We start from the raw sequence: 22,744 nt of genomic DNA, 5'->3' as shown, positions 1-22,744 counted from the left end.
CGGGACGTCACCAGACAACCAGCGGGACGTCACCAGACAACCAGCGGGACGTCACCAACCAACCAGCGGGACGTCACCAACCAACCAGCGGGACGTCAACAGCCAACCAGCGGAACGTCACCAGACAACCAGCGGGACGTCACCAACCAACCAGCGGGACGTCACCAGACAACCAGCGGGACGTCACCAACCAACCAGCGGGACGTCACCAGACAACCAGCGGGACGTCACCAACCAACCAGCGGGACGTCACCAGACAACCAGCGGGACGTCACCAACCAACCAGCGGGACGTCACCAACCAACCTGCGGGACGTCACCAGACAACCAGCGGGACGTCACCAACCAACCAGCGGGACGTCACCAGACAACCAGCGGGACGTCACCAGACAACCAGCGGGACGTCACCAGACAACCAGCGGGACGTCACCAACCAACCAGCGGGACGTCACCAACCAACCAGCGGGACGTCACCAGCCAACCAGCGGGACGTCACCAGACAACCAGCGGGACGTCACCAGACAACCAGCGGGACGTCACCAACCAACCAGCGGGACGTCACCAGACAACCAGCGGGACGTCACCAACCAACCAGCGGGACGTCACCAACCAACCAGCGGGACGTCACCAGACAACCAGCGGGACGTCACCAACCAACCAGCGGGACGTCACCAGCCAACCAGCGGGACGTCACCAGACAACCAGCGGGACGTCACCAGCCAACCAGCGGGACGTCACCAGACAACCAGCGGGACGTCACCAACCAACCAGCGGGACGTCACCAGACAACCAGCGGGACGTCACCAGACAACCAGCGGGACGTCACCAACCAACCAGCGGGACGTCACCAGCCAACCAGCGGGACGTCACCAGACAACCAGCGGGACGTCACCAGACAACCAGCGGGACGTCACCAGACAACCAGCGGGACGTCACCAACCAACCAGCGGGACGTCACCAGCCAACCAGCGGGACGTCACCAACCAACCAGCGGGACGTCACCAACCAACCAGCGGGACGTCACCAGCCAACCAGCGGGACGTCACCAGCCAACCAGCGGGACGTCACCAGACAACCAGCGGGACGTCACCAACCAACCAGCGGGACGTCACCAGCCAACCAGCGGGACGTCACCAGCCAACCAGCGGGACGTCACCAGACAACCAGCGGGACGTCACCAGACAACCAGCGGGACGTCACCAGACAACCAGCGGGACGTCACCAGACAACCAGCGGGACGTCAACAGCCAACCAGCGGGACGTCACCAGCCAACCAGCGGGACGTCACCAGCTGCCAGCGGGACGTCACCAGACAACCAGCGGGACGTCACCAGACAACCAGCGGGACGTCACCAGACAACCAGCGGGACGTCACCAGCCAACCAGCGGGACGTCACCAGCCAACCAGCGGGACGTCAACAGCCAACCAGCGGGACGTCACCAGACAACCAGCGGGACGTCACCAGCTGCCAGCGGGACGTCAACAGCCAACCAGCGGGACGTCACCAGACAACCAGCGGGACGTCACCAGCCAACCAGCGGGACGTCACCAGACAACCAGCGGGACGTCACCAGACAACCAGCGGGACGTCACCAGACAACCAGCGGGACGTCACCAGACAACCAGCGGGACGTCACCAGACAACCAGCGGGACGTCACCAGACAACCAGCGGGACGTCACCAGACAACCAGCGGGACGTCACCAGACAACCAGCGGGACGTCACCAGACAACCAGCGGGACGTCACCAACCAACCAGCGGGACGTCACCAACCAACCAGCGGGACGTCACCAGACAACCAGCGGGACGTCACCAGCCAACCAGCGGGACGTCACCAGCCAACCAGCGGGACGTCACCAGCCAACCAGCGGGACGTCACCAACCAACCAGCGGGACGTCACCAGACAACCAGCGGGACGTCACCAACCAACCAGCGGGACGTCACCAACCGCCACCCACACCACCCACACCACCCACACCACCCACACCACCCACACGACGGACTTAAATAATACACTGCTCCAACAACGTCCTTCCTAACCCTTTAAAAATGATTTCTGCAGCAGCCAGAAGTGAGTTGAAGCTAAGCCTTGGCCAAAGTATCAGGATATATTACTACATAGAACTGACGTAGAACTGACGTAGAACTGATGTAGAACTGACGTAGAACGGGACATTGGAATCTGTTTGGGGATGTGTGTAAAACAGGATGGATATTCCAGACCCTTGAGGGACAGTTGTAAATGCATACATATGTTGCGTTGACCCTCCCCCCACAACGAAGTATGGATGGATGGACGGACACACACACACACACACACACACACACACACACACACACACACACACACACACACACACGTGTGTAGGAGTTTCTCATCATGGTCCGTGTGTGTTTGGATGTGTATGTGTGTATTTCTCTGTGAGAATATTTACAGAAACCAAACCCTATTGTCACCACCTCTACATGTTAAACTCTGGGCCTCATTTTCCGCTGAATATCTCTCCTGCAACAGCCTCTGTTTCTCTCTCCCACCTCTCTCCCTCCACTGAGCTCTAAAGACAGGGGCAGCCCTTGGCGGAGTGCAGCCCACCACAGGCCACTGAGTCTGGGTAATTAAAGTTGTTTAGACCCCCTCACCCACAGTCACACGGCTGTGCAGCTGGTTGATAAAGCCTCCTTCCTTAATTACATAGTACCACCATTACTGTTACTGCACCAACCCTGTCCTACACAACTACAACAGCCAGCCACGGAGAGAGGGTGTGTGTGTGTCCGCGGGGGGGTTACGGGGGCAGATGGGGTTCTTACCCCCCTGTAATCAGTCTGCCGATGTGTTTAAGCCCCTCATATGCTTTCTGCCCTGCACCTCATATAGACTACTTAAACCCCCCCACCCAATCACTCCCGGCCACTGGGGTGGCTCATCATGTGTGTGTGACCACCAGCCGTTTAATTACAACTAGCAGAAATGAAGAATTTAAATAAATAAATAAACAGACAAACGGCCCAATAAACTAATACCTATATTCAGATGAGGAGGTTGGAGGTGACTGGACACACACGGAGGCACATGCATACACAACTACACAACTACACACACACACACACACACACACACACACACACACACACACACACACACACTTCTTGAATACCACTGCTCTAGTGCCACTACCCTCTTCAAAGAGTCTTACCTTAGGAGAGGAGAAGGCCAGCTCTCGCCCCACCACAGCTGCCACGGCACTGGGTCCACTGGGCATGAATCTCTCCCTCTCTGCACCCTCCCTGGAGGTGTTGGGGGCCGAGGGGCTGGGACCTGGAGGTCTGGGAGGCAGCGGAGCTCTCCTCTTCTGATTACTGAAGTCTGGAGAGGGGCCCCCGGAGGGCAGGGATGGGCTGGAGGTCCGAGGCTCGTAGAACGGGTTGGATCTGAAGGAGAGGGGGAGACGGAGGGGGGAAGACGGAGTGAGGGAGGGGAGAGAGGGAGTGAGGGAAAGAGAGGGAAGAGAGGGAGTGAGGGTAGAGAGGGAGCGAGGGAGGGGAGAGGGAGAGAGCAAGGGAGAGAGCATGGGGAAAGAGTGAGGGAGAGAGAAGGAGGGAGAGGAAAGAGAGGAAGTGAGGGAGGGAGGGGAGAGAGGAAGTGAGGGAGGGGTGAGGGGGAACGAGGGAGAGAGCAAGAGAGAGGGCATGGGGGAAAGAGGAGAGAGAGGAGAGAGACATGGCATATTAAAAGATTCTAACATAATGGAATTTTACAGCCATTGTATAACTTTACATCCTCTAAAACGCTTCTGTTTTTTAATGTAATTTATTTCACCTTTATTTAACCAGGTAGGACAGTTGAGAACACGTTGTCATTTACAACTGCGACCTGGCCAAGATAAAGCAAAGCAGTGCGACAGAAACAACAACACAGAGATACACATAAACAAAAGTACAGTCAAAAACACTACCTTTACTTAGGAACACACATTCAACACTAAAATAGCTGACCAGGTACCACAGAACCACAACACGTCTAGCAGTACCTTAGAACCACAACACGTCTAGCAGTACCACAGAACCACAACACGGCTAGCAGTACCACAGAACCACAACACGGCTAGCAGTACCACAGAACCACAACACGGCTAGCAGTACCTCAGAACCACAACACGGCTAGCAGTACCTCAGAACCACAACACGTCTAGCAGTACCTCAGAACCACAACACGGCTAGCAGTACCTCAGATCCACAACACGGCTAGCAGTACCACAGAACCACAACACGGCTAGCAGTACCACAGAACCACAACACGGCTAGCAGTACCTCAGAACCACAACACGGCTAGCAGTACCTCAGATCCACAACACGGCTAGCAGTACCACAGAACCACAACACGTCTAGCAGTACCTCAGAACCACAACACGGCTAGCAGTACCTCAGAACCACAACACGGCTAGCAGTACCTCAGAACCACAACACGTCTAGCAGTACCTCAGATCCACAACACGGCTAGCAGTACCACAGAACCACAACACGTCTAGCAGTACCTCAGAACCACAACACGGCTAGCAGTACCTCAGATCCACAACACGGCTAGCAGTACCACAGAACCACAACACGGCTAGCAGTACCACAGAACCACAACACGGCTAGCAGTACCTCAGAACCACAACACGTCTAGCAGTACCTCAGATCCACAACACGTCTAGCAGTACCTCAGATCCACAACACGGCTAGCAGTACCACAGAACCACAACACGGCTAGCAGTACCTTCAGAACCACAACACGGCTAGCAGTACCTCAGAACCACAACACGGCTAGTATTACCACAGAACCACAACACGGCTAGCAGTACCTCAGAACCACAACACGGCTAGCAGTACCTCAGAACCACAACACGGCTAGTATTACCGCAGAACCACAACACGGCTAGCAGTACCTCAGAACCACAACACGGCTAGTATTACCACAGAACCACAACATGGCTAGCAGTACCTCAGAACCACAACACGGCTAGCAGCACCTCAGAACCACCACACGGCTAGCAGTACCTCAGAACCATAACACGGCTAGCAGCACCTCAGAACCACAACACGGCTAGCAGCACCTCAGAACCACAACACGGCTAGCAGTACCTCAGAACCACAACACGGCTAGCAGTACCACAGAACCATCACACGGCTAGCAGTACCTCAGAACCACAACACGGCTAGCAGTACCACAGAACCACAACACGGCTAGCAATACCACAGAACCACAACACGGCTAGCAGTACCACAGAACCACACGGCTAGCAGTAAGTCAAAAGTACACACACAACGGTGAGTTAAACGGATGGTTGGCTAACACACAACACGGCTAGCAGTACCACAGAACCACAACACGGCTAGCAGTACCACAGAACCACAACACGGCTAGCAGTACCACAGAACCACAACACGGCTAGCAGTACCACAGAACCACACGGCTAGCAGTAAGTCAAAAGTACACACACAACGGTGAGTTAAACGGATGGTTGGCTAACACAGGACACAGGTGCTCTGAGGTCAGCTCTGAGTGACCTCATATCCCAACTGCCATGCTGGGCACTGACAGACACACACACACACACACACACACACACACAGGATCTTATCAATACACAGGTCAGCCAGCCCGCAGGGTTGAAACAGGCTACACCGCTCCACGTCACTCATTCAACACTCAGTGTGTATCTAACCCCGGCCAAGAGATCAGAGGAGAAAGGAGGAGAGAAAAGCAGAGCCATAGAGGGTGTGGCATTCATCTTTGACAGACCTGCCTTGGCTAAAAGACATGTGAAAAGACCCAGGCTGCAGTCCAATCGTGTAATTTTTACCCCCCTCAGCCCAGCCACTTTCCCTCAGGGGATCCCTGTTGAAACCGGATGCAGTTTGATTGCTATCTTAAGTGGTGGTCCAATTCACAAACGTTACACACACACACCCCCCCCCCGATTTAGCTCGAGGGAGCAAGTGAACTACTATCACTCGCGGGGTTGTTATGACCCACAATTCAATGCAAACTGTAGTCACGTGTCAAACTGCGGTGGCCGCGAAGTGTCCAATTTAATCAATGTGACTGCATTTTTTTATTTTACCTTTATTTAACTAGGCAAGTCAGTTAAGAACAAATTCTTATTTACAATGACAGCCTAGGAACAGTGGGTTAACTGCCTTGTTCAGGGGCAGAACGACAGATTTTTACCTTGTCAGCTCGGGGATTCGATCTTGCAACCTTTCGGTTAATAGTCCAACGCTCTAACGACTAGGCTACCTGCCGCCCCAGGCATGCGAGAGAAAAGTACTACTCTTGTATGCTAGCTAGCTAACAAATATATATAGACAACATTCATTTTAGAGGTGGCAAATGGGAATATGATGCTCAAAGTGTCTCAGACTCATCGTGAGGATCCTTTAAATGTAGCTAGCGAGCTAAAACACATTTTTGGGCGGAATTTTAAAATGTATTGGAACAAATAACCAAACGATAAAGCTAGCCAGGCAGCTATGGGTAACTATAGCTTACTACCTGACAGAGTGCCATGTTAGCTTGCTAGGTGCATAAATAGCTTTAGGTTGGTTATTATTAGGCACAACTTCCAAGCTTTCCAGGAAGGATGCTGCTTATCAGATCATCACTGTCCCTAGCTTGGACAGGAGGATTTGAAGGTACACTCAGATGTGACAATGTAACACGCCATTGAAGAATGGTATACACCACGGCCCCAGTCAAAACACTGAGCTCTCTCTCTCTCCCCTCCACAGCCCCAGTCAAAACACTGAGCTCTCTCTCTCTCTCTCTCTCTCTCTCTCTCTCTCTCTCTCTCTCTCTCTCTCTCTCTCTCTCTCTCTCTCTCTCTCTCTCTCTCTCTCTCTCTCTCTCTCTCTCTCTCTCTCTCTCTCTCTCTCTCTCTCTCTCTCTCTCTCTCTCTCTCTCTCTCTCTCTCTCTCTCTCTCTCTCTCTCTCTCTCTCTCTCTCTCTCTCTCTCTCTCTCTCTCTCTCTCTCTCTCTCTCTCTCTCTCTACAGCCCCAGTCAAAACACTGAGCTCTCTCTCTCTCCCTCTCCACAGCCCCAGTCAAAACACTGAGCTCTCTCCCTCCACAGCCCCAGTCAAAACACTGAGCTCTCTCTCTCTCTCCCTCCACAGCCCCAGTCAAAACAAAAGTCCCAAATGCCACCATATTGTCTATATAAACACTACATGAAAGTATTGCACTAAGTAGTTAATAGGGTGCCATTTGGGATGTTGCCTGGGACAACAACAAAAAACATGGTGGACTCAATAACCTAGGAGTGGCCTGTGAGGGGGTGGGAGGGGGAATGTTAGCGAGGGGGTGGGAGGAGGAATGTTAGCGTGGGGGGGTGGGAGGAGGAATGTTAGCGTGGGGGGGTGGGAGGAAGAATGTTAGCGTGGGGGGGTGGGAGGAGGAATGTTAGCGAGGGGGGTGGGAGGAGGAATGTTAGCGAGGGGGGTGGGAGGAGGAATGTTAGCGAGGGGGGTGGGAGGAGGAATGTTAGCGTGGGGGGGTGGGAGGAGGAATGTTAGCGAGGGGGTGGGAGGAGGAATGTTAGCGAGGGGGTGGGAGGAGGAATGTTAGCGAGGGGGTGGGAGGAGGAATGTTAGCGTGGGGCAGTGGGAGGAGGAATGTTAGCGTGGGGGGGTGGGAGGAGGAATGTTAGCGAGGGGGGTGGGAGGAGATATGTTAGCGAGGGGGATGGGAGGAGGAATGTTAGCGAGGGGTTGGGAGGAGAAATGTTAGCGAGGGGGTTGGGAGGAGGATTGTTAGCGAGGGGGTTGGGAGGAGGAATGTTAGCGAGGGGGATGGGAGGAGACATGTTAGCGAGGGGGGTGGGAGGAGGAATGTTAGCGAGGGGGTTGGGAGGAGGAATGTTAGCGAGGGGGATGGGAGGAGGAATGTTAGCGAGGAGGATGGGAGGAGGAATGTTAGCGAGGGGGTGGGAGGAGGAATGTTAGCGAGGGGGGTGGGAGGAGGAATGTTAGCGAGGGGGATGGGAGGAGGAATGTTAGCGAGGGGGATGGGAGGAGGAATGTTAGCGAGGGGGATGGGATGAGGAATGTTAGCGAGGGGGATGGGAGGAGGATTGTTAGCGAGGGGGTTGGGAGGAGGATTGTTAGCGAGGGGGATGGGAGGAGGATTGTTAGCGAGGGGGTTGGGAGGAGGATTGTTAGCGAGGGGGGTGGGAGGTGGAATGTTAGCGAGGGGGTGGGAGGAGGAATGTTAGCGAGAGGGATGGGAGGAGGAATGTTAGCGAGGGGGTTAGGAGGAGGATTGTTAGCGAGGGGGTTGGGAGGAGGATTGTTAGCGAGGGGGATGGGAGGAGGATTGTTAGCGAGGGGGTTGGGAGGAGGATTGTTAGCGAGGGGGATGGGAGGAGGATTGTTAGCGAGGGGGTTGGGAGGAGGATTGTTAGCGAGGGGGGTGGGAGGTGGAATGTTAGCGAGGGGGGTGGGAGGAGGAATGTTAGCGAGGGGGATGGAGGAGGAATGTTAGCGAGGGGGATGGGAGGAGGAATGTTAGCGAGGGGGATGGGAGGAGGAATGTTAGCGAGGGGGATGAGTATTTTGCTGAGTATTCTAGGGTTTTGACAAAGTTAAAGGGGCACCGTAGCAAATATCCCCTCAACCCAAACTGAATAGGAAAGATCGGCTTATCGTATTATTTCCAAGTTTAATTTGAGAGTTTACCCAAGAGAACTGTACCCCACCTCCACAACTCACCAAAATGGAAGGTTTAACTAATTATAAATTGCTGTTTGACAAGGAGTCATGAGGCAGTATTTTGTAGTGAGAGGGGGTGAAGAGGGATGGAGGACAGAGGTGAGGGGGATAGAGGGGGCAGACAAGCAGAAAGAATGCAGGGAACAACAGAGTCCTTGTTTCTGAAAGAGCTCCCAAGTCACTCTGTGTCTCAGGGTTGGAGGGCCCTTGTGTAACTCGCAAACACACACACGAAGATAAACACAGATACACACACCAGGGTTTCCGTTAGCTGGCAATTGACTGCTTTTGTCCCTTTTTTTTGCCGATAAATAAAAATTTTGCCGGCCGAAATGACCAGGAGAGAAGAAAGAAAATCCCATAGTGTTTTATTAATCTGACGGAAATACATATACCGTCATGCTTATCAGTCTATAGGTCATTTGCATAATTTAGCGGAATTAAATTGGCCTGTGTGTATTTTCATTGGTCATCATGTATCTTATTTATCCAACACAACTATCACACACGCACAGCATTCAGAGACTATTTTGAGGGGGATTTCTCCTGCATCTCCTCAGCTGGTTGCTGCTGGAGTAAAACATGCTTTTAATAAGCCCATTCATTGCGCCAAAATGCTAAATGCAATCACATGTTAAACACAGTTTTGGGTGCACGATTAAAAATAGCTATTTTTATTTCTCAACTGGCAGTTGAAGCGTGCCTCCCATTCACCATTCAAGTGCAACAGGCTATGAGGCTCTGAGCGCTTCCTCCACAATGTGAGCTGGAGGCAGTATGCACTTTGAAAATACCTCATTGTTTGAAACCTGAATGTTTAATTTCATATTATGAAGCATGTCTTGCTTCAAAGTAGCCTGTACGCAGAATCTGACCGTGGAAACGTGGAGGCAAATATTTTATAAAGATTCATAGGCAGAGCGTGAGTTTCAAGTTTGGCGAAGCTTCAAATGTATCTTACCATTTCTACCGTTCCGATTTTCATATGCGCATTTTCGTGTTTCATTTCAATAATAATCTTCTCGTTTCTCAAAATCATTGTCACGTGGTTAATCAGAAAAAATGTCAATTAAAATGCTTGAAATCTAAAATGTTAAAAGTCAAGATCACCAGCCTCTGTCATATGGACACATTGATACACCGTGATCCATTGGCGGCTAATGAAATTAGCACATGGAACTCACAGCCTATGCTGCTGCAGCAGGACTATAACTTCCACTGCTCTTTCACACCGAGGATTGGTGATTAGAGGGGGAGATTGGTGGAAAGATGTTTCAAATAGCTTACTGTGAGGAACTGTAGTTTCAATATATTATCATTGTTAAAAAAAAAAAACACTTTCCTACATTTCCGTGCAGCAGGCCAGGTACTTCTCTACGGGCTCAGGCATGCGTGCGCTTCCTCAACATTATCAGGACAGAGAAAGCAGACGTGTACCCGTTTCCTCACATGGAGAACCCCAAACAAAAGACAACGAAAAACAAATGTACAAATCTCATAAATAATGGTTATTAAATCAACCCAATCTTGTTTCTCACAAGTGTAACAGGTTGTGAACTCTGCAAACAATGTTCCCACTCCGAGAATGAGAACTGTAAATTACTGTAATTAATAGACGCATTTACAGAAAATTAACTAACCAAATGATGGGGATTAATGGTACATTTACTACTGGTGACATATGTAATGAAGAATTGATACAAATAAACAATAAAAAGGCAAACAATTCACACAATGAATGCCATGAACTGGCGGGAGACAGCTGAGCCATTCTGGAGAGAGATTGGCCTATATCTTCACCACACACACCTGCCCTGCTGAGCCATTCTGGAGAGAGACTGGCCTATATCTTCACCACACACACCTGCCCTGCTGAGCCATTCTGGAGAGAGACTGGCCTATATCTTCACCACACACACCTGCCCTGCTGAGCCATTCTGGAGAGAGACTGGCCTATATCTTCACCACACACACCTGCCCTGCTGAGCCATTCTGGAGAGAGACTGGCCTATATCTTCACCACACACACCTGCCCTGCTGAGCCATTCTGGAGAGAGACTGGCCTATATCTTCACCACACACACCTGCCCTGCTGAGCCATTCTGGAGAGAGACTGGCCTATATCTTCACCCCCCCCCCCTCCCATCTTAACATTTTAAATTATACACGACACATTATCTTTACACATATTTTAGATGCTTTACACTGACAGACACAACTCAATAATTAGCTAGACCTATGACCATGTACGCTGCCCAAATTGCGAGCTTCTGAAATAGGCCAACGGGCTTGTGATCTGAAACAATCCACAACTATTTTATTTAAAAGAAGCTAATGATCCTCTATTCCTCTGTGGCTCGGTCCAGCTTTCTGGTGAAGTCTTTTTGAAGGGGCTCTGTTTAGAATGCTGTTTTCACACAAATTGCATTTTGGCAAATGTTTGAAAACTACATTTGATTGTTTGCTTTATTACATGAGTTGAATGCTCTGTTCAGATGAATTACCGTCATCTAAATGTGATTGGCTGTTGTTCCGAGCACTGTGAGTGGACGGCCTAATGGCTTATGCACCCAATGAGAGTGACCCAATATATATGGGTCCAGTACATTTCTCAAATGGCCGTGAAATTAAAATCTTCCCATTTTCCTAACAGAAACCCTGACACACACTAGAGTACAAATTCACTTTATGACTGAACCCCGTAATCATCCCCAAATGTCTGAACACCCACACACACACACACACACACACACACACACACACACACACACACACACACACACACACACACAGACACACACACTCTTTAACCCCCCCACTCACCGACCCCCCCACACTCTTTAACCCCCCCACATCCCCCTGTAACTCACTCATCCAGTTGGTCCTCTGGTGGTGCGTTGGTATCAGCATACAGATACTTGCTCATATCCACTGGCCTGACCCCCTTCCTCCCCCTGGGTTTGGGAGCCTCCGGCTGCTGGACCTGGGGCCCCTGGGGGTCGGGGTCTGGGACAAGGTCTGGGTCCTGGTCGGGCTCGTCAAACGGGTTGTACTCTGTGTGTGAGTGTGGGTTGACTTCGTCTTCGTCGAAGGGGTTGGAGGGTTCTTGGACATAGTAGGCCACTGGGTCCTGTCGGAGGGTGAGGGAGGGGGGCCCTGTGTCTGGGGGGAAGACAGAGGAGGTTAGAGATATAAACACACACACACACACACACACACACAATATACTAGTTCTGATTAAAGGCAAGGCTAAAACAAATAAACATCCTGTAAGATAAAACAAGAGGCTTGTCACTCAGGGCTGAACCCTCCTCACACTCTGATGAAGGAAAGAGACAGAGACAGAGAGTCATGTCTGTCTACTATGGTCAGAGAGACAGAGACAGAGAGTCATGTCTGTCTACTATGGTCAGAGAGACAGAGACAGAGAGTCATGTCTGTCTACTTTGGTCAGAGAGACAGAGACAGAGAGTCATGTCTGTCTACTATGGTCAGAGAGACAGAGAGTCATGTCTGTCTACTATGGTCAGAGAGACAGAGAGTCATGTCTGTCTACTATGGTCAGAGAGACAGAGACAGAGAGTCATGTCTGTCTACTATGGTCAGAGAGACAGAGACAGAGAGTCATGTCTGTCTACTATGGTCAGAGAGACAGAGACAGAGAGTCATGTCTGTCTACTATGGTCAGAGAGACAGAGACAGAGAGTCATGTCTGTCTACTATGGTCAGAGAGACAGAGACAGAGAGTCATGTCTGTCTACTATGGTCAGAGAGACAGAGACAGAGAGTCATGTCTGTCTACTATGGTCGAGAGAGACAGAGACAGAGAGTCATGTCTGTCTACTATGGTCAGAGAGACAGAGACAGAGAGTCATGTCTGTCTACTATGGTCAGAGAGACAGAGACAGAGAGTCATGTCTGTCTACTATGGTCAGAGAGACAGAGACAGAGAGTCATGTCTGTCTACTATGGTCAGAGAGAGAGAGACAGAGAGTCATGTCTGTCTAATATGGTCAGAGAGACAGAGACAGAGAGTCATGTCTGTCTACTATGGTCAGAGAGACAGAGACAGAGAGTCATGTCTGTCTAATATGGTCAGAGAGACAGAGAGTCATGTCTGTCTACTATGGTCAGAGAGACAGAGACAGAGAGTCATGTCTGTCTAATATGGTCAGAGAGACAGAGACAGAGAGTCATGTCTGTCTACTATGGTCAGAGAGACAGAGACAGAGAGTCATGTCTGTCTACTATGGTCAGAGAGACAGAGACAGAGAGTCATGTCTGTCTACTATGGTCAGAGAGACAGAGACAGAGAGTCATGTCTGTCTACTATGGTCAGAGAGACAGAGACAGAGAGTCATGTCTGTCTACTATGGTCAGAGAGACAGAGACAGAGAGTCATGTCTGTCTACTATGGTCAGAGAGACAGAGAGTCATGTCTGTCTAATATGGTCAGAGAGACAGAGACAGAGAGAGAAAGAGAGAGAGAGAAAGACAGAGAGAGAAAGACAGAGAGAGAAAGACAGAGAGAGGATAAGAGAGAGAGAGAAAGACAGAGACAGAAAAAGACAAAGACAAAGAAGAGAGAGAGACAGCGAGAGAGAGAAACAGAGAAGAGAGAGAGACAGCGAGAGAGAGAAACAGAGAAGAGAGAGAGACAGCGAGAGAGAGAAACAGAGAAGAGAGAGAGACAGCGAGAGAGAGAAACAGAGAAGAGAGAGAGACAGCGAGAGAGAGAGAGAGAGAGAGAGAGAGAGAGAGAGAGACGGCGAGAGAGAGACAGAGAAAGAAAGACAAGAGAGAGGATAAGACAGAGAAAGAGAAAGACAGAGACAGAAAAAGACAGAGAGAGAGAGAGAGACAGAGAGAGAGAGAGAAACAGAGAAGAGAGAGACAGCGAGAGAGAGAGAGGGCGAGAGAGAGAGAGACGGGTCAATATTATCTTAGCTGTCTGTCTGTCAGACAGTCTTCTGCTTTACTGACAGAATACATAAACACACAGGATTCACAATGCTGCGTGACATTTCTTGACATCTCGACAGCAGCAAAAGGGTAATATTTAGTATGGCAGGCACTTTATAAACAACCTCAGAACAATAAAATACATCTTTCAACAACTATGTCATTAAACTTGGATAGAAAACACAATATAAAACCTCATAAAGGATAATAAATCAGTCTTTGATGTTGACCCCATAATAATGTACACCAACATTATGTGGACACCTCTGTCCTAATGCATAGTGCCAACTGTAAAGTTTGCTGAAGGAAGAATAATGGTCTGGGGCTGTTTTTCATGGTTCAGGCCCCTTAGTTCCAGAGAAGGGAAATCTTAACGCTACAGCATACAATGACATTCTAGACAATTCTGTGCTTCCAACTTTGTGGCAACAGTTTGGGGAAGGCCCTTTCCTGTTTCAGCATGACAATGCCCCCGTGCACAAAGTGAGGTTCATACAGAAATGGTTTGTCAAAATGGGTGTGGAAGAACTTGACTGGCCTGCACAGAGCCTGACCTCAACCCCATCAAACACCTTTTGGGATGAATTGGAACGCCGACTGCGAGCTATCATCAGTACCCGACCTCACTAATGCTGTTGTGGCTGAATGGAAGCAAGTCCCCGCAGCATTGTTCCAACATCTAGTGGAAAGCCTTCCCAGAAGAGTGGAGGCTGTTATAGCAGCAAAGAGGGGACCAGTTCCATATTTATGCCCCTGATTTTGGAATGAATGTTCAACGAGCAGGTGTCCACATACTTTTGACCATGCAGTGTAAATCAAACTGCTAAAACCCCTAATCCCTTACAGACAGGTAGACATACAGTACAGAGAGAGATAGACAGAGAGAGACAGGAAGTAGAGGTAGAGAGAGACAGAACAGGGAGATAGAGGTCAAAGGTCATGCCTACCACCATCATCCGGGTCACCGAACGGGTTGAAGTGATTGGTGTGTTCCAGGTGGGAGGGGTCATCAACATCATCAGCTGGATCTTCAAAGGGATTGGAGCAGAGGGCAGGTGGCGTGTCCTGATCCTCCTCCAGGAAGTTCAGCTTACTGATCAGCTCTGTCGCCATGGGAACCAAAACAATGCAGGAACGAAAGAACAAATTAACAACAAAAAAAAGGAAAATAGTTCAAACTAGCGAAAGAAAATGAGTTGAGATAAACACCTTCACAACCAACCCTGATGAAAGGGTCAAAAATGAAGACAAACATCCAGAAATAAAAAGATACAAAGAATCTGCACTTTGGAGTGAACCACTCAAGTTCATTTGGTTTCCAGAAGTATTCCTTCCTTCTGGTAAAAGGTGACTGGTTAATGCCTGTCCATCCCTGTCCAGTTTCACTACAGTAGCAGTCCAGCGGTGGAATTCAACAGAGAATGATGGAACCGGGTTGCCATGAGAAACCACTAGTGCAGGCTGGGAGTCGCTACAGAGCTCAGAGATTCATCTTCTTCATCATCAAGACAACAATGCCTGTCTAGGTTGTGTGTGTGTCCGTGTCTCAACAGTGTGTGAGAAACAAAATGGTAACTGTGTGTGCTTCTGAATGCGGTATGTGAGCGTGAGAAAGTCTATGCACAGAGTGAGTGAGATGACGAGCGTGTGTGTGAGAGAGTGTGTGTGTGTAGGTGTGTGTGTGTGTGTGTGTGTGTATACGTAGTGAAGTGGTAGTAGCTGATAAGGTGTGGTATTTCTCCTGCTGCATTCTGGGCCATATTAGGCCATCATTGTCACAAGTGGCAGCAGCATTGTGTGTGTGTATGTGTGTGTTCTTTTCTCTATGGTGACAAAGCAACACCATAGACGAGGAATATGACTGGTCATTGGTTCACTACAAATTGCAGACAAAAGGGGGAGGTTCAGGGTTCAGGGGCTTGGACACCAAGAGGGCAAACTGAAAAAGGACAGAAAAACAGCCAATGAAAACCAACCAATGTACTAAACGTAATCTGAAGTACAACACGGGAACACCAGGCAACACGACCACGTCACCAATGGTACAGAGAGAGAGAGAGAGAGAGAGAGAGAGAGAGGGGGGGGGGGGGGGTAGTAGAGAGAGAGAGAGGGCAGTAGAAAGAGAGAGAGAGAGGGGGCAGTAGAGAGAGAGAGAGAGGGGGCAGTAGAGAGAGAGCGAGAGAGGGCAGTAGAGAGAGAGCGAGAGAGGGCAGTAGAGAGAGAGCGAGAGAGGGCAGTAGAGAGAGAGCGAGAGAGGGCAGTAGAGAGAGAGAGGGCAGTAGAGAGAGAGCGAGAGAGGGCAATAGAGAGAGAGCGAGAGAGGGTAGTAGAGAGAGAGCGAGAGAGGGCAATAGAGAGAGAGCGAGAGAGGGCAGTAGAGAGAGAGCGAGAGAGGGCAATAGAGAGAGAGCGAGAGAGGGCAGTAGAGAGAGAGAGGGCAGTAGAGAGAGAGCGAGAGAGGGCAATAGAGAGAGAGCGAGAGAGGGTAGTAGAGAGAGAGCGAGAGAGGGCAATAGAGAGAGAGCGAGAGAGGGCAGTAGAGAGAGAGCGAGAGAGGGCAATAGAGAGAGAGCGAGAGAGGGCAGTAGAGAGAGAGCGAGAGAGGGCAGTAGAGAGAGAGAGGGCAGTAGAGAGAGAGCGAGAGAGGGAGTAGAGAGAGCGAGAGAGGGCAGTAGAGAGAGAGAGGGCAGTAGAGAGAGAGCGAGAGAGGGAGTAGAGAGAGCGAGAGAGGGCAGTAGAGAGAGAGCGAGAGAGGGCAGTAGAGAGAGAGGGCAGTAGAGAGAGAGCGAGAGAGGGAGTAGAGAGAGCGAAAGAGGGCAGTAGAGAGAGAGAGGGCAGTAGAGAGAGAGCGAGAGAGGGAGTAGAGAGAGCGAGAGAGGGCAGTAGAGAGAGAGCGAGAGAGGGCAGTAGAGAGAGAGAGAGGGGGCAGTAGAGATCGAGCAAGAGAGGGGGCAGTAGAGAGAGAGAGAGGGCAGTAGAGAGAGAGAGAGGGCAGTAGAGAGAGAGAGAGGGCAGTAGAGAGAGAGAGAGGGCAGTAGAGAGAGAGCGAGAGAGGGCAGTAGAGAGAGAGCAAGAGAGGGTAGTAGAGAGAGAGCGAGAGAGGGCAGTAGAGAACGAGACAGGGCAGTAGAGAGAGCAGTAGAGAGAGAGCGAGAGAGGGCAGTAGAGAGAGAGCGAGAGGGCAGTAGAGAGAGAGCGAGAGAGGGCAGTAGAGAGAGAGCGAGAGAGGGCAGTAGAGAACGAGACAGGGCAGTAGAGAGAGAGCGAGAGAAGGTAGTAGAGAGAGAGCGAGAGAGGGCAGTAGAGAGAGAGCGGGCAGTAGAGAGAGAGCGAGAGAGGGCAGAAGAGAGAGAGAGAGAGAGAGAGTGGAGTAGAGAGAGAACAGTTGAGAGAGTGCTAGGGCAGTAGAGAGAGAGAGCTAGGGCAGTAGAAAGACAGCTAGGGCAGTAGAAAGACAGCTAGGGCAGTAGAGAGAAAGAGCTAGGGCAGTAGAGAGTAAGGGCTAGGCCAGTAGAGAGAGAGCTAGGGCAGTAGAGAGTAAGGGCTTGGGCAGTAGAGAGAGAGCTAGGGCAGTATAGAGCTAGGGCAGTAGAGATAGAGCTAGGGCAGTAGAGATAGAGCTAGGGCAGTAGAGAGTAAGGGATAGGCCAGTAGAGAGAGAGCTAGGGCAGTAGAGAGTAAGGGCTAGGGCAGTAGAGAGAAAGAGCTAGGGCAGTAGATAGTAAGGGCTAGGGCAGGAGAGAGTAAGGGCTAGGGCAGGAGAGAGCTAGGGCAGTAGAGAGAGAGCTAGGGCAGTAGAGAGTAAGGGCTAGGGCAGTAGAGAGCGAGCTAGGGCAGCAGAGAGAGAGCTAGGGCAGTAGAAGGAGAGCTAGGGCAGTAGAGGGAGAGAGGGCTAGGGCAGTAGAGAGAGAGAGAGCTAGGGCAGTAGAGGGAGAGCTAGGGCAGTAGAGAGAGAGCTAGGGCAGTAGAGGGAGAGAGGGCTAGGGCAGTAGAGGGAGAGCTAGGGCAGTAGAGGGAGAGAGGGCTAGGGCAGTAGAGGGAGAGCTAGGGCAGTAGAGGGAGAGCTAGGGCAGTAGAGGGAGAGAGGGCTAGGGCAGTAGAGAGAGAGCTAGGGCAGTAGAGGGAGAGAGGGCTAGGGCAGTAGAGAGAGAGCTAGGGCAGTAGAGGGAGAGAGGGCTAGGGCAGTAGAGAGAGAGCTAGGGCAGTAGAGGGAGAGAGGGCTAGGGCAGTAGAGAGAGAGCTAGGGCAGTAGAGGGAGAGAGGGCTAGGGCAGTAGAGAGAGAGCTAGGGCAGTAGAGGGAGAGAGGGCTAGGGCAGTAGAGGGAGAGAGGGCTAGGGCAGTAGAGAGAGAGAGAGCAAGCTAGAGCAGGAGAGAGAGAAACGAGAGTTAGAAAGAACAAGACAAAAAGGGACAGAACAACAGAACGAGACAGTGAGAACGAGTGAGAAAGAAAAAGAGAAAAGGTTGAAAGTTGAAAACAGAAAGACCTTGGGAGGGAGACTGAGCGCTGCTTGGTGTTTTACTAGCCAGCTTTAGGAAGTAGTCTTCAGGATCTCCGGCTAAGCAGCTGAGAGCATTGAGCTGGTTTACCATCTCTGAAAACAACCAGGCCAGAGAGCAGGAAGGGAGGACAGCAGTGAGCAGAGAGAAAACATACAATACACACATATATTCACAGAGGTTATATGTGTTAGGTTAGGTAGTAGAATATCATATGTTGAAGGCTAAGAGACTACATATATTCAGAGAGGTTATATGTGTTAGGTAGCACATTAATGTAAAGGCTAAGAGACTACATATATTCACATATATTCAGAGAGGATATATATGTGTTAGGCAGCACATTAATGTAAAGGCTAAGAGACTACATATATTCAGAGAGGATATATATGTGTTAGGTAGCACATTAATGTAAAGGCTAAGAGACTACATATATTCACATATATTCAGAGAGGATATATATGTGTTAGGCAGCACATTAATGTAAAGGCTAAGAGACTACATATACAAGTAACTGCCAAAATAAAGGAAACACCAACATAGAATGTCTTAATAGGGCGGTGGGTCACCAGGAGCCAGAACAGCCTCAATGTGCCTTGGCATAGATTCTACAAGTGTCTGGAACTATATAGGAATGCAACACCATTATTCCACAAGGAATTCCATCATGTGGTGTTTTGCTGATGGTGTTGGAAAACACTGTCTCAGGCGATGCCCCAGAATCTCCTATAAGTGCTTAACTGGGTTGAGATCTGGTGACTGAGACGGCCATGGCATATGGTAAACAACGTTTTCATCAAACCATTCAGTGATCCCCCGTGTCCTGTGGATGGGAGCATTGTCATCCTACAGGGGACATAGCCATGGTAGACAAAATAATGGCCTGCCCAGCATTTTTATACATGATGGGATGTTAATTGCTTAATTAACTCAGGAACCACACCTGTTTTCAATATACTTTATATCCCTCATTTACTCAAGTGTTTCCATTATTTTGGCAGTTACCTGTATATGACAGAACATAGATGGGTTAGCTTTGGGTAGCAACGCTGGGCTTAGTGACAACATATATTCACAGTCCTGTGTCTGTGTGTGTGTGTGTTTGATATTGAATATACCTAGCCATATGTAGAAGGTTAAGAGAGCACATATATATTCACAAAGTCATTGTTAGCACATACTGTACATGTTAAGAATAAGAGAATGCATATACACTATTAATAGAACACTGTTCACTTTGCCTTGCTAGCACAGCTAATACACACATGTACTGAACACAAATATAAAAACACAACAAGCAACAACTTCAGCGGTTTCACTGAGTTAAAGTTCATATGAGGAAATCAGTCAACTGATATGAATTCAATAGGCCCTAATCTATGGATTTCACATGACTGGGCAGGGGCGCAGCCATGGCAGGGGCGCAGCCATGGCAGGGGCACAGCCAATCAGAATGAGTTTTTCCCCTCAAAAGGGATTTATTACAGGGAGAAACACTGAGTTTCATCAGCTGTCCGGGTGGCTGGTCTCAGACGGTCCCGCAGCTGAAGAAGCCAGATGTGGAGGTCCTGGGCTGGCATGGTTACACGTGGTCTGCGGTCGTAAGGCCGGTTGGACATACTGCCAAATTCTCTAAAACAACGTTGGAGGCGGCTTATGGTAGAAAAATTAACATTCAATTCTCTGGCAAAAGCTCTGGTGGACATTCCTACAGTCAGCATGCCAATTGCATGCTCCCTCAAAACTTGAGACATTGTGGCATTGTGTTGTATGACAAAACGGCACATTTTTAGAGTGGCCTTTTATTGTCCCCAGCACAAGGTGCACCTATGTAATGATAATGCCGTTTAATCAGCTTCTTGATATGCCACACGTCAGGTGGATAATTATCTTGGCAAATGAGAAACGCTCACTAACAGGATTGCAAACAAATTTGTGCACAAAATTAGAGAGAAAAATGCTTTTTGTGCGAATGGAAAATATCTGGAATCAGTTATTTCAACTGATGAAACATGGGACTAACACTTCGTTGCGTTTCTATTTTTATTCAGTACATATGTCAAGGCTAAAAGCAGACATATACTGCTCAAAAAAATAAAGGGAACACTTAAACAACACATCCTAGATCTGAATGAAATAAATAATCTTATTAAATACTTTTTTCTTTACATATTTGAATGTGCTGACAACAAAATCACACAAAAATAATCAATGGAAATCCAATTTATCAACCCATGGAGGTCTGGATTTGGAGTCACACTCAAAATTAAAGTGGAAAATCACACTACAGGCTGATCCAACTTTGATGTAATGTCCTTAAAACAAGTCGAAATGAGGCTCAGTAGTATGTGGGGCCTCCACGTGCCTGTATGACCTCCCTACAACGCCTGGGCATGCTCCTGATGAGGTGGCAGATGGTCTCCTGAGGGATCTCCTCCCAGACCTGGACTAAAGCATCCGCCAACTCCTGGACAGTCTGTGGTGCAACGTGGCGTTGGTGGATGGAGCGAGACATGATGTCCCAGATGTGCTAAATTGGATTCAGGTCTGGGGAACGGGAGGGCCAGTCCACAGCATCAATGCCTTCCTCTTGCAGGAACTGCTGACACACTTCAGCCACATGAGGTCTAGCATTGTCTTGCATTAGGAGGAACCCTGGGCCAACCGCACCAGCATATGGTCTCACAAGGGGTCTGAGGATCTCATCTCGGTACCTAATGGCAGTCAGGCTACCTCTGGCGAGCACATGGAGGGCTGTGCGGCCCCCCAAAGAAATGCCACCCCACACCATGACTGACCCACCGCCAAACCGGTCATGCTGGAGAATGTTGCAGGCAGCAGAACGTTCTCCACGGCGTCTCCAGACTCTGTCACGTCTGTCACATGTGCTCAGTGTGAACCTGCTTTCATCTGTGAAGAGCACAGGGCGCCAGTGGCGAATTTGCCAATCTTGGTGTTCTCTGGCAAATGCCAAACGTCCTGCACGGTGTTGGGCTGTAAGCACAACCCCCACCTGTGGACGTCGGGCCCTCATACCACCCTCATGGAGTCTGTTTCTGACCGTTTGAGCAGACACATGCACATTTGTGGCCTGCTGGAGGTCATTTTGCAAGGCTCTGGCAGTGCTCCTCCTGCTCCTCCTTGCACAAAGGCGGAGGTAGCGGTCCTGCTGCTGGGTTGTTGCCCTCCTACGGCCTCCTCCACGTCTCCTGATGTACTGGCCTGTCTCCTGGTAGCGCCTCCATGCTCTGGATACTACGCTGACAGACACAGCAAACCTTCTTGCCACAGCTCGCATTGATGTGCCATCCTGGATGAGCTGCACTACCTGAGCCACTTGTGTGGGTTGTAGACTCCGTCTCATGCTACCACTAGAGTGAAAGCACCGCCAGCATTCAAAAGTGACCAAAACATCAGCCAGGAAGCATAAGAACTGAGAAGTGGTCTGTGGTCACCACCTGCCGAACCACTCCTTTATTGGGGGTGTCTAGCTAATTGCCTATAATTTCCACCTGTTGTCTATTCCATTTGCACAACAGCATGTGAAATGTATTGTCAATCAGTGTTGCTTCCTAAGTGGACAGTTTGAATTCACAGAAGTGTGATTGACTTGGAGTTACATTGTGTTGGTTAAGTGTTCCCTTTATTTTTTTGAGCAGTGTATATTCATAGACAGTAGAGGTATCTGCAGGGGGCGACTAGATACATAGTGCCCTCATTTCTAAACCAGATACAGTTGAAGTCAGAAGTTTACATACACTTAGGTTGGAGTCATTAAAACTCATTTTTCAATCACTCCACACATTTCTTATTAACAAACTATAGTTTTGGCAAGTGAGTTAGGACATCTACTTTGTGCATGACACAAGTAATTTTTCCAACAATTGTTTACAGACAGATTATTTCACTTATAATTCACTGTATCACAATTCCAGTGGGTCAGAAGTTTACATACACCAAGTTGACTGTGCCTTTAAACAGCTTGGAAAATTCCAGAAAATGTAATCATGGCTTTAGAAGCTTCTGATAGGCTAATTGACATCATTTGAGTCAATTGGAGGTGTACCTGTGGATGTATTTCAAGGCCTGCCTTCAAACTCAGTGCCTCTTTGCTTGACATCATGGGAAAATCAAAAGAAATCAGCCAATAAATTGTAGACCTCCACAAGTCTGTTTCAGCCTTGGGAGCAATTTCCAAATGCCTGAAGGTACCACGTTCATCTGTACAAACAATAGTACGCAAGTATAAACACCATGGGACCACGCAGCCGTCATACTGCTCAGGAAGGAGACGCATTCTGTCTCCTAGAGATGAGTGTACTTTGGTGCGAAAAGTGCAAATCAATCCCAGAACAACAGCAAAGGACCTTGTGAAGATGGTGGAGAAAACAGGTACAAAAGTATCTATATCCATAGTAAAACGAGTCCTATATTGACATAACCTGAAAGGCCGCTCAGCAAGGAAGAAGCCACTGCTCCAAAACCGCCATAAAAAAGCCAGACTACAGTTTGCAACTGCACATGAGGAC

At 49.5% G+C, this 22,744-nt stretch overlaps 1 protein-coding gene across 1 annotated transcript in view; it reads right to left on the bottom strand.

Moving 5' to 3' along the window:
• The window catches only part of LOC106592988 (EH domain-binding protein 1), a 217,570-nt gene that overhangs the window by 85,677 nt on the left and 109,149 nt on the right, over nt 1–22,744 (bottom strand). The window contains exons 8-11 of the mRNA XM_082972330.1: nt 18,203–18,310; nt 14,662–14,817; nt 11,623–11,914; nt 3,199–3,433 (exon numbers count right to left, since the gene is read on the bottom strand). Coding sequence (XP_082828456.1) covers nt 3,199–3,433; nt 11,623–11,914; nt 14,662–14,817; nt 18,203–18,310 — 791 coding nt within the window. The remainder of the gene's footprint in view (nt 1–3,198; nt 3,434–11,622; nt 11,915–14,661; nt 14,818–18,202; nt 18,311–22,744) is intronic.

The sequence above is a fragment of the Salmo salar genome, unplaced genomic scaffold, assembly GCF_965601325.2.
Source record: "Salmo salar unplaced genomic scaffold, fSalSal1 ptg000648l, whole genome shotgun sequence".
NCBI lineage: Eukaryota > Metazoa > Chordata > Actinopteri > Salmoniformes > Salmonidae > Salmo > Salmo salar.
The sequence above is the reverse complement of the archived record's forward strand: the minus strand, read 5'-3'. Positions and strand labels throughout refer to the sequence as shown.